This window comes from Balaenoptera acutorostrata, chromosome 9, assembly GCF_949987535.1.
Source record: "Balaenoptera acutorostrata chromosome 9, mBalAcu1.1, whole genome shotgun sequence".
NCBI classification, from domain to species: Eukaryota; Metazoa; Chordata; class Mammalia; order Artiodactyla; family Balaenopteridae; genus Balaenoptera; species Balaenoptera acutorostrata.
This window is the reverse complement of record NC_080072.1, coordinates 57,739,545-57,751,896: the sequence shown is the minus strand read 5'-3', so window position 1 is coordinate 57,751,896 and position 12,352 is coordinate 57,739,545. Positions and strand designations below refer to the sequence as shown.

The following is a 12,352-nucleotide window of genomic DNA, read 5'->3' as shown; positions in this document are numbered from 1 at the left end:
TTGGAAGTCCTAGCTACAGCAATCAGAGAAGAAAAAGAAATAAAAGGAATCCAAATTGGAAAAGAAGAAGTAAAACTATCACTGTCTGCAGATGACATGATACTATACATAGAAAATCCTAAAGATGCTACCAGAAAACTACTAAGCTCATCAATGAATTTGGTAAAGTTGCAGGTTACAAAATTAATATACAGAAATCTGTTGCATTTCTATACACTAACAATGAAAGATCAGAAAGAGAAATTCAAGAAACAATCCCATTTACCATCACATCAAAAAGAATAAAATACCTAGGAATAGACCTTTCCTCCTTATGTAGGAATAGACCTACATAAGGAGACAAAAGACCTGTACTCCAAAAACTATAAAATACTGATGAAAGAAACTGAAGATGACACAAACAGATGGAAAGATATACCATGTTCTTGGATTGGAAGAATCAATATTGGCAAAATGACTACATTATCCAAGGAAATCTATAGATTCAATGTAGATTGAATCAATTAATTTGATCAATAAATTAATCCCTATCAAATTACCAATGGCATTTTTCACAGAACTAGAACAAAAAATCTTAAAATTTGTATGGAGACACAAAAGACCCAGAATAGCCAAAGCAATCAGAAAAACAAAAAAGGAGCTGAAGGAATCAGGCTCCCTAACTTCAGACTATACTACAAAGCTATAGTCATCAAAACTGCATGGTACTGACACAAAAACAGACACATAGATCAAAAGCCCAGAAATAACACGCACCTATGGTCAATTAATGTGCTATAAAGGAGGAAAGACTATACAATGGTGGAAAGACAGTCTCTTCAACAAATGGTGCTGGGGGGACTTCCCTGGTGGCGCAGTGGTTAAGAATCCACCTGCCAATGCAAGGGACACGGGTTTGATCCCTGGTCCGGGAAGATCCCACATGCCGTGGAGCAACTAAGCCCATGCGCCACAACTACTGAGCCTGCGCTCTGGAACCCACAAGCCACAACTACTGAGCCTGCCTGCTGCAACTACTGAAGCCCGTGTGCCTAGGGCCCGTGCTCTGCAACAAGAGAAGCCACCTCAATGAGACACCCACGCACCACAACAAAGAGTAGCCCCCGCTCACCACAACTAGAGAAAGCCCACAAACAGCAGCAAAGACCCAACACAGCCAAAAATAAAAAACTCAAACGGTGCTGGGAAAACCGGACAGCTACATGTAAAAAAATGAAATTAGATCATTTTTTAACACCATACATAAAAATAAGCTCAAAATGGATTAAAGACATAAATGTGAGACTGGACACTATAAAACTCTTAGAGGAAAACACAGGCAGAACATTCTCTGACATAAATCACAGCAGTATTTTTTTCGATCCATCTCCCAGGGTAATAGAAATGAAAACAAAAATTTAAAAATGGGGCCTAATTAAATTCAAAAGCTTTTGCACAGCAAAGGAAACAATAAACAAAACGAAAAGACAACCCACAGATTGGGAGAAAATGTTTGCAAATCATGTGACTGACAAGGGATTAGTCTCCAAAATTTACAAACAGCTCATGCAGCTTAATATCATCCAAACAAACAACTCAATCAAAAAATGGGCATAAGGGCTTCCCTGGTGGTGCAGTGGTTGAGAGTCTGCCTGCCAATGCAGGGGACACGGGTTCGAGCCCTGGTCTGGGAAGATCCCACATGCCGCGGAGCGACTAGGCCCGTGAGCCACAATTACTGAGCCTGCGCGTCTGGAGCCTGTGCTCCGCGACAAGAGAGGCCGCGATAGTGAGAGGCCCGCACACCGCGATGAAGAGTGACGCCCGCTTGCCGCAACTGGAGAAAGCCCTCGCACAGAAACGAAGACCCAACACAGCCATAAATAAATAAATAAATAAATAAATTTAAAAAAAAAAAAAAAATGGGCATAAGACCTAAATAGACATTTCTCCAAAGAAGACATACAGATGGCCAAGAGGCACATGAAAAGATGTTCAACATCACTAATTATTAGAGAAATGCAAATCAAAACTACAATGAGATATCACCTCACACCAGTCAAAATGACTATCATCAAAAATCCACAAACAATAAATGCTGGAGAGGGTGTGGAGAGAAGGCAACCCTCCTACACTGTTGGTGGGAATGTAAACTGGTACAGCCACTATGGAGAACAGTATGGAGGTTCCTTAAAAACTAAAAATAGAGCTACCATATGATCCTGTAATTGCACTTCTGGGTATACATCTGGAGAAAAACATGGTCATGGTCCAAAAGGATACATGCACCCCAATGTTCACTGCAACACTGTTTACAATAGCCAAGACATGGAACCAACCTAAATGTCCATCGACAGAGGAATGGATAAAGATGTGGTACATATATACAATGGAATATTAGCCATTAAAAAGAATGAAATAATGCCATTTGCAGCAATAAGGATGGACTTAGATATTGTCATACTGAGTGAAGTAAGTCAGACAGAGAAAGACAAGTATCATATAATATTGCTTATATGTGGAATCTAAAAAGAAATGATACAAATCAACTTATTTACAAAACAGAAACAGACTCACAGACTCAGAGAAAGAACTTATGGTTACCAGGTGGGAAGGGTGGGGGGAACAGATAGTTAGGGAGTTTGGGATTGACATGTACACACTGCTACATTTAAAATGGATAACCAACAAGGATCTACTGCATAGCACAGGGAACTCTGCTCAATATTATGTACAACCTAAATGGGAAAACAATTTGAAAAAGAATAGATACATGTATATGTATAACTGAATCACTTTGCTGAAAATCACTTTGTACACCTGAAACTATCACAATATTGTTAACCAACTATATTCCAATATAAAATAAAAAGTTAAAAAAAATTTGCAAATCATGTATGTGATACGGGATTAATATTCGAATATACAAAAGGACTCCTCAAACTCAACAACAACAACAAAAAAAAAACAAACAACCTGATTCAAAACTACGTAATGGATTTAAACAGACCTTTTGCCAAAGAAGACATACAAATGGCCAATAAACACATAAAAAGATGCTCAACATCGCTAATCATTAGGGAACTGCAAATTAAAAACTATCATGAGATACCACCTCACACCCATTAGGATGACTATTATCAAAAAAACAGAAAAGAAGTGTTGGGAGGATGTAGAGAAATCCCAACCCTTGTGCACTGTTGGTGAGAATGTAAACTGGTGCTGCCAGTGTGGAAAACGATATGGAGGTTCCTCAAAAAAACTAAAAAACAGAACTACCATATCACCAAGCAATTCCACTTCTGGGTATGTAACCGAAAGAATCAGAAGCAGGGGGCTTCCCTGGTGGCACAGTGGTTGAGAGTCTGCCTGCTAATGCAGGGGACACGGTTTCGAGCCCTGGCCTGGGAAGATCCCATATGCCGCGGAGCGGCTAGGCCCGTGAGCCACAACTACTGAGCCTGCGCATCTGGAGCCTGTGCTCCGCAGCAGGAGAGGCCACGATAGTGAGAGGCCCGCGCACTGCGATGAAGAGTGGCCCCCGCTTGCCACAACTAGAGAAGGCCCTAGCACAGAAACGAAGACCCAACATAGCAATCAATCAATCAATAAATCTTTAAAAAAAAAAAAAAAAAAGAATCAGAAGCAGGGTCTCGAAGAGATATTTGTACTCCCATGTTCATAGTGGCATTATTCACAACAGCTAAAACATGGAAGCAACCCAGGTGTCTGTCACTCTACCAATGGACAGATTACCAAAATGTGGTTTATACACACAATGGAATATTATCCAGCCTTAAAAAAGGAAAGAAATTCTGAAATATGCTACAATATGGATGAACCCTGAGGACATTTGCTAAGTGAAATAAGCCAATCACAAAAAGACAAATACTGTACGATTTCACTTATATGAGGTACTTAAAGTAGAGACAAAATCAGAGAGACAAAACATATAACAGTGGTAGCCAAAGGCTGTGGGGAGGGGAGAATGAGAATATGGGAAGTCAGTGTTTAATAGGCACAGAGTTTCAGATTTACAAAATGAAAAGTGTTATAGGGATGGATGGTGGTGACGGTTGCACAACAATGTGAATGTACTAAGCAAGCCATAAGTTGGATAGGTAGCCATTGATGATAAAGATTTTGTTTTAGTAAAAGGGGGCATCTAACGCCAGGGTGAGTGGAAGTCCTACTGTGGAAGACACTATCCACCCCCACGGACTCTAGCAGAAAAGTCAGTGATGTCGACCAACCCAGAGCAGACTCCCTTCCCACTGCAGCTGAGCCCCTGAATCCCCATCTCAAGTTCCCATCCGGTCTTGACCTACTGCCTTGGCAATGGCCTGGAGCCCTCTGGGAACTCTCACCTGCCCTTCACATACCCATAGACCTCAGGGAATTATGCCGATAACACAAAGCAGGATCCACCCTCTCCAACCCCTACCTCACCCCCCGCACACCAGGGAGCCCAGAGGAGAGAAGCAGGGGCAGACAGGGAATACAAAAGCAGCACCTACTCGGAAGCCATGAACAAGGCCTGAAGGATGCTGTTCACATAGCACGTGTTGCCCAGATTGATTAAACCAATCTTGCCAGTGTCTGACTTGGCCATGAGCCGGGGGTAGAAGCCAGCCAGCTCACTCTTCTGCGAGGTCCAGGCATCCTGCCCCAGCAGCTGCTTGATTCGGTCCTCATTGGGAACATGGAGGTCCTGAGGAGGAAACAAGCCAGCAGGACAGTGGGCACCAGGTTTAGCTCTAAAAATATCACCTCCTCTGGGAAGCCTTCTTGGACTACAGCCTACTACACACCTGCCCAAGCATACCACTCCAAAAATGTCCTAGACATGTGTGAGAACACCCCCTTGCTTTCAAACATGTTCTAGGTTTTCATCTTGATGTGTGGGCCTTCTACATGATCTTTCATGCCACAACTGCCTTAAGAAAGGGGTAAAATCCCCACCGTGTAGATGAAAAAACTAAGACCCAGATAGAGAAAGAATTTTCTTAGAGGCAATAAGCGAGGAATCTACTATATGTTAGATGAGCCCAGGATGTGACAGACTGTAAGCAATGACAACACTGGCCCACTGGCCCAATCCAGCAGTGTCGAGATCTCAACCCTGGTCCTGACTCTTGTCCTCACAGCTCTCTGGCTGTGGTCAGTGAGTCTCTCTGACTCAGTCAGTTAACGTCCCTGGACCTCAGTTTGCTCATCTGTCAAGTGAGGATACTCCTACCTTATATCAGTTTGGCACTCTATACTTACACAGTGCTTGCTCTTGTTTTTACCTCCTCTACTTTAAAGTTTGCAGAGTCAGCTTTTTTGAATCAGTAATCCCTTACCCCAACCCCGAACTTGATCCTACAGTCAGGACGGGGGAGGATGGGAGGATCTTGGGGGTCTGAGGTATGGGTCCTTGGTCATGGGCTCGGGGATTAGCATGCTTTCCCACTCGTTTTCCTTTTTCACATTAAACAGCTGCACTGAAAAGAATATTACCAAGCACTGGTTCTAATAATGACATATTTTAAGGAAAAAATACCTAAGCATAATGCAGTATTACTTAGTAGATTTAAGCGATATTCATGACAGTTCCTCCAGCCCCGTTCTCGTTTCCAGATCCTGAGCACAGTTCCTAGATTTGTCCAAGGCCCTTGAGCTTCAGACCAGCTTACACTGAAAGCCCTCGTCGCTGCAGAAGGTCTGGCTCAAGCAGTCGTTTAACACGTCTGCTCACTCATTTCCCAGGATCGTTTATCAGATAATTTATCAGATTAGTCAGTCACCTCTCACAGATGATAAAAAATATAGTAGCTGTCTGAGGCAAGATAAGAAGATAAAGGCTCAGTATCTTCTCTCTTAGTCCCTTCTTTTTTCTTCCTATTATCCCCTATCCAATCCCCACCCCACACACAACGTGAACAAATAGGGACAAAAAGACAGAACCAGTATAAAATAGATAACGAATAAGAACCTGCTGTATATATTAAAAAATTAAATTAAATTTTTTAAAAAAAGAATCAAAGCTAAAAAAAAAAAAATGACAGAACCAACACCCCACCCCCCAACAGAAGCACACAAGATGCAAAAATATGCACACTAGAAAAAAAAAAATCAAATGCTTTTTCCCAAAGAAGGTAACTCTGTACTCTTAGGCGAATAAAGAGAATAAAACAAAAACTTTCAAATACCTTTCAAGCTCCTCATGTTACTGGAAATCTACATACCATGTAGCTCCCTCAGCAAGAACCACAGCTCCCAGAGAAACTGCCATGACTTAGTACAACTGCCTAAGTGAGAGAACTTTCCAGAATTTATAAAGAAGCTTGTATACAAAGGATGTACTCCTATAACACATATGAAAGAATTCTATAAACAATAAAACCCCATGAATACTTTGCTGCCTTGCCTCTCAAACTGGCTTGTAGCAAGGGGTAGTCAAAGCCATAGGACAAATGTCACACACCTTCCTAGAGCTAAATTCACTAATATTCAAGGAAGAAAAATGTTTAAATTAAAACAAGTGTTTATGATTATGAAGTATATACTTGAATCTCTGAGATAAAATGAGATTTTAGAGAAACTCTGAGCTTGTGTCAGGCTGCTTGGGGTAAGTTCCCTCCTCTGAGGTCAAGTACTTCAGAAGAAACGTTTGAGAAGCCCAGATCGGCTGGACCAAGCAGTCACGCAGCCTGGTTTTCACCACCTTCTACTCTGCCTATCTTTCTGATCTTCCCTCCCCTCCACCACACTTTACCACCAAACAGTACTTGCACATTCCTGCTCCCACACCTTACCGACTGACCTGTCTGGGGGCCTCCTCTTGCCGGTCCCTATCCCTCAAGGTCTAACTCCTATATCCCCTCTCCAGAAGACTTTCCAGAATCTTCTTAAGTGGGGGTCCCACACTATCTATACCTGTCTTATAGAGCCTAACTCCCTACACCTAGTTGTATAAGTATTTGCAGACTCACCTTGCCCGCTGGATCAGACCATAGCCTCTAATGTGCAAAGCCTGGATCTCACTCAGCGTAGGTTTCCCCTGGTGCCCAGGGCAGGGCCGTGCTCCCTCCTCTTTGTGCACATCTCCATGATACCATACTTCACACTACAGTCCTGTTCATTCACTCAGACATTTATTAGACACAGAGATCAAAATGACATGGTCCCTGCCCATCAGAAACTCACAGTAACAGTCACTTCCAACAGGTTTAAGTCCTGTCTTCTCTGCTCAACCACCTCCAGTGCCAGGGAGCTCATGATCTAGCAAGGCAGCTACTTCTATTGTTTTAAAAAAAAAAATCTCTTTCTCACATTAAGTTGGAAAACCTAAGAAAATCCAAGTAAATGCCAGAGGTCTTGTTTGTTGTATCTACCAACTCTCACTCATGGTGGATTGTTTCCTTATGTGTTTTGTAATCTGGGGATTATAAACTCATCTTTAGTAGAATTTTATCTCTGTGGCTTGAAAGCAGTTTCATTTCTGTTTCTATTAGGCAATCCTTGGGTATTACAAGTTTATGACTACTTTCAATGAGCTTAGGGTGCTACAACACCAAAGAAGATAAGAATTTGAACCCCTAAACCCACATGAGAGCCATCCAATAATGACAGTTTCTTTTTTCCCAACCCAGAGCCCAGACCAAGCCAGAGAACCTTCCTTGATGTCTACTTGGAACTATGTGTATTTTTTCTAGAACACCCTTTTGCTAATGGTAAAGCCTTTCATGGGTCTCTCAGTGCTAATTCCCTTCTGGGGGCAGACCCTAAGCCTTAACTCCTGTCCCCACCGGCTCAAGCCTCTTGGGGTTTGAGGTTGGCCATCTCACCCACCGCCCTTCCCCAGCCAGGGCAAAAGAGTATCACCTCTCATTTACCATTCTGGAATTTGGTTTTCTCTTCCTTTTTGGCCCCTGGGGATTCCCCCTGGCTCTCTTGCAAGCTCAGCTATGTACTTAAAAAGACATCTGTTACATTTTAACAAGCATTTCTAGGTGTTTTGTAATGGGACACTTCTCAGGTTACTTATCTGCTGTGTTACAGAAATGGAAGTCAGATCAGAGGTTCTAAAAGGGCCACCACTTACCTGGATGTCTTTCACCCACACTTGGACCTGCCCTCTGTATCAAGCAATGGGAAAGGGCTCAGCAACCCTCAGCCCTCGCTGCATCTCCCACTACCTCCATGACTGCATAAGACACCAAACCTCTCCAAGTCTCATTCTGCTCATCTTTGAAACTGAAATAACAATAGTACCTGCCTCACAGGTTTCTAGTGAGCAACAGAAGACAAAATATATGGGAAGACACTGCCAAGTGTGACTCTAGCTACAAATGTTATTGTCCTAGCAACCCAGCAAGCCCGGTTCAGAAGCCCTTTCTTCCTTGCAGCCTCCTCCTCTAACTGGAGATCTTTCCCTCCTCTGCCTCCTCACCGCTCTCAGGCTGACCCTCATTTCATAAGCTGCTTAGATCACAGTTGCGGGTAAACACGTCAGTCACCCCTCTACGCTGTGAGCTCCTCAAAGGGAGGAGACATGGTCTGCCTCATGCCTGTGTCCCCAGTTCCCAGCCTGGGCCTGGCACAGAGTAGGGCATAAGTCTTGTGAACAATTGTAAACCATCTCTGCTCTGGAATGCTCAGTCTAAGAGGAGACAGACATACAGACAGTGACAATGTGTGACTGAGGGATACACTAGGGCTGTGGAAGCTCAGAGAGGCCATGACCCAGCTGAGGGGCACAGTGCGGGGAGGTGTAATTTAGAGTTATCAGGGAAGGCTTCCCGAGGGAGAAACACTTGAGCAGAGCCTTCAGGAAGAAGGCTTAGTAGCAATGAGAGCTATCCAGGCAGAACAAGAGAGGAGTTTAAGTTCGAGAGATCGGCATATGCAAAGGCTCAGAACAATCGAGAGAGGAAGACCCATCTGGGGAAATGGCAGGTGGCTCGGTGTGCCTGAAGCACAGGATAGGCTGGGGGAGGTAATGGGAGACAGCCAGGGACCAAAGGATAGAGGGCTGCCACTAACCTGTGGTGTGGCCTTGAGCAAAGCCCAAATCGGCACACCCTCCTCAGAGCAGGGCGCAGCAGTGGGGACTGTCACTCACCTTGATGGCTTCCATGACGGGTTCGTACAGATCCGGGAAGCCCGGGAACCTGAACACCATGCAGTGGACCAGCTCCGCCAGCTGCTCCAGGCAGCTGGTCCCCGAGTTGGAGTCCTCCTTGACCAGAGAGGCCACCATTGGGGGGATGTGAGGGAGGAGCTGTGAGAGCAGAGCGGGGTTAGTCAGCACCAGTTTACCCACCTGAGACATGCGCTGGTGGTCAGTGCTGGAAGCAGCCAGAGCTCCTTGAAGCAAGGAGGTTTGCCCACCTGACCACTGTGCCCCTTACCTGCATGGGGCTCTGAGCTCTGCAGGCAGGTGACTCTCTTTACAAGATACATGACCTTGGATACTCTTCCTCAGTCTCTTCATCTGTTTAATGGGACAAATAATTCCCTCCTCACAGCTAAGGGGAGGCCTGAGACTGAGCCCCAGCTATTAAGTATCAGCCAACCAACCTGCCTGAAGAGCCTGAAGGTCTGAGTGACCAGGGCTATTCTGTCACCCAGGAGTGATGCTGGGGCCACAATGTGGTCAGCTGGTGGCAGCTCTGACAGAACATGAGCAGCAGCAAACGTTTATATGTCAAGCACTCACAGTGACATGTGGCGATTACTATCCCCATCTTATAGAGAAGAAATTAAAGTTAGAGAGGTTATGTAATTTGCTAAGGATTTCACCATGGGTTCTGGGAGAAGCTGGTGTCTGAGCCAGGTCTGTCTGAACTCAAAGTCCATTTCTTTCCTCTGTGCTACAGTGTTAACTTTCAAACCCACAGGGGAGCTACACCATAGTGTCCCAGGGACGGAAGAGTCAGGCCACAGAAACTGGGAGCAGGGGAGCTCGGGAGAAGGATGAAAAGAAATAAATATCTATCAAGTCCCTAGAATATGGCAGGCTCTTGATAAATGTCACCTCATCTAATCCTGTCCCACCAACCCAGGCCCTGAGAGGTAAATGCCTGGCCCGAGGTCACCTCATCTAGTAAATGACAGAGCTGGGACTCTACCCCACATAACCCCAATCCCTGGTTCTGTGCTTTTCCCACTGCACAAATCAGGAAGCATAAAGTTTCTGCAGTGACCAAGGACCATGAGAAGCTAGGAAGGACACCGGATCAGGAGTCAGACCAACCCAGCTGGAATCTTCTTTGTACCGCTCACCAGCTGTTACCTGGGACATGCAACCTAATCTCTCTAAACTGCAGTTTCTTCAGCTGAAAAATGGGGAAAATGATAGAACCTCCCTTTGGGGCTACTCCGGGAGTAAAATGAATGAACATGTGGACTGTCTTTAGCACTGTGCCTGCCACACAGCTGGCACCCAAGTAACACAGCTGCCATCATTCTAGGCCTGTCACTCTACTCGGGGCCCATGGGGAGGTCACACCCATTCTTTGGCCTCAGTTTTCTATCTGTAAAATTGGGTCTCAAGTCTCCTCCAGTCCTAACGTCCAGGACTTGGAGGTCTTGGGCTTCAAGCCCCAACCCCTTAAGCCCCAACAGAGACAGCATGTCTGGCCTCCAGCCAGACCTGTGGAGGATGCAGGACCGGCCATCCTCGGGGCAACACGCAGGGGCCCTTACCAGGTGGAAGGCCTCATGGGAGTGCTGGAAGGTCAGGAGCATGTACTTGAGGACAGACAAGGCGGCTCCCCGGACAATGGGATACAGAAGCTTGGAGAAAACCTGGAAGAAAGCCTCTGGTCAGGAGTTCCCCAGGCCTGGGCCACCCAAGGCCAAGTGTAGCCATAGGCCTGAAAGGGGGCCAGAGATGCCAGAGTTAAAGCAGCAGACCCATGTGGGAGTAAGAACACAGAGGTGCTCACAGACCTGGGTGGATGGATGGATGGTGAGACAGCAAGACAGTTAGATATCTGATGGATGGATGGATGGACGGACAAAAGTGACAGACACACACACTTGAATGAAGAGTCAGAAGAATGAATGGGGTAAACCTGAAGCCCAGAGACAAGTGGAAACCTGAAGCCCAGAGAGAAGCAGTGAATTGTCCCAGGTCACAGCGAGCTTCGGTGGGAGCCCGCGTGCATTGCCCCTGGCAAGAGACTAGCAGGAAAGGCCAGAAGCCGGGGCTAGGACAGGGGCCCACCAACCTTCTCAATTTTGGCGAGTGACACCTCGATCAAGATGCTGAACTTCTTAACAGCGGCCAGGCCTTTCAGCAGTGCAATGATCCACTTGTCAATGTTCTTCCCCAGGGGCCAGGACACCCAGTCGATCATCCTGGTGAGGGGAGTGACAGTGACACAAGGACCGGGGAGGCCCAAATGCCTGGGAGGGGGCAGCCCAGGGACCAGCCATAATGACCTGAGATCCCCCCACACTGACTCACACCTACACAGGGCAGCCCTGGGATCCGTGGGATGAACAGGACACCTCTGGGAACTGCAAATATGCCCAGCACAGGCACCTGGCAGAGACTGGGGCTCCCAGCCCAGCAGAAGGGGAACCAGGCCCTCTCAGTACCCCAAACCTCACCCCATACACAGTGAGTTGCAGTGGCAGAACAGGGCTTTTGGCTGCCTCTGTCTGGACTGTGGGGCCCAGTGGCAGGAGGAGTAGGCTGGAAGCCCCCAGGCTGGAAGCTCTGGCTCCAGCAAACCCTTGCTTGTGACCTGGAGCAAGTCAGTTACTCTCTCTAGCCTCAGTTTCTTCCTCTGTCAAATGGGGATAATACCTACCTCACAGGTTTGTTATATGAGTTAAAAGAGATAACAACAGCTAACATTTATGTCATATTCACTCTGTACCAAGCACTGCTCCATCTGCCTTACATGTATTAACCCTTCTGACCCCCTCAGGATAATGCCTGCATGCACTGAGCATGAAGCTGCCACACAGTAAGTGCTCAGGAAAACGTCACTAGTATCATTATTTTTATATTCAGTAGACTAGGCTATAAAGAGAACAACAGAGAGCAAAGGAAATAGTAGTAATTATGGTAATAATAGCTACCATCACACTGTTCTATGCACTATACACAGAATGTCTCATTTTATCTACTTCAATCCTCACAACAAACCTGTAAGATGAGTTCAATTATACTACAAATTATGGATGAGGAAGCTGAGGCATAGAGGGGTTGAGTAACTTGCCCAGAGTCACACAGGCAAGAAGTGGGAGAGCCAGGATTTGAACTCAGGCAGCTTATCTCTAGAGCCTACACTCTTATCCACTGAAGACAAGGAATCCAGGAAGGCCCAGTGGAGACAGTGGATCTGCACACTTATATGGAAAGAATGGC

At 45.7% G+C, this 12,352-nt stretch overlaps 1 protein-coding gene across 1 annotated transcript in view; it reads right to left on the bottom strand.

The window, feature by feature from the left end:
• The window catches only part of USP35 (ubiquitin specific peptidase 35), a 78,337-nt gene that overhangs the window by 57,027 nt on the left and 8,958 nt on the right, over window positions 1–12,352 (bottom strand). Inside the window, exons 4-7 of the mRNA XM_007187593.3 lie at window positions 11,202–11,331; window positions 10,675–10,776; window positions 9,089–9,247; window positions 4,497–4,690 (exon numbers count right to left, since the gene is read on the bottom strand). Of these exons, the coding sequence (XP_007187655.2) occupies window positions 4,497–4,690; window positions 9,089–9,247; window positions 10,675–10,776; window positions 11,202–11,331 (585 nt within the window). The remainder of the gene's footprint in view (window positions 1–4,496; window positions 4,691–9,088; window positions 9,248–10,674; window positions 10,777–11,201; window positions 11,332–12,352) is intronic.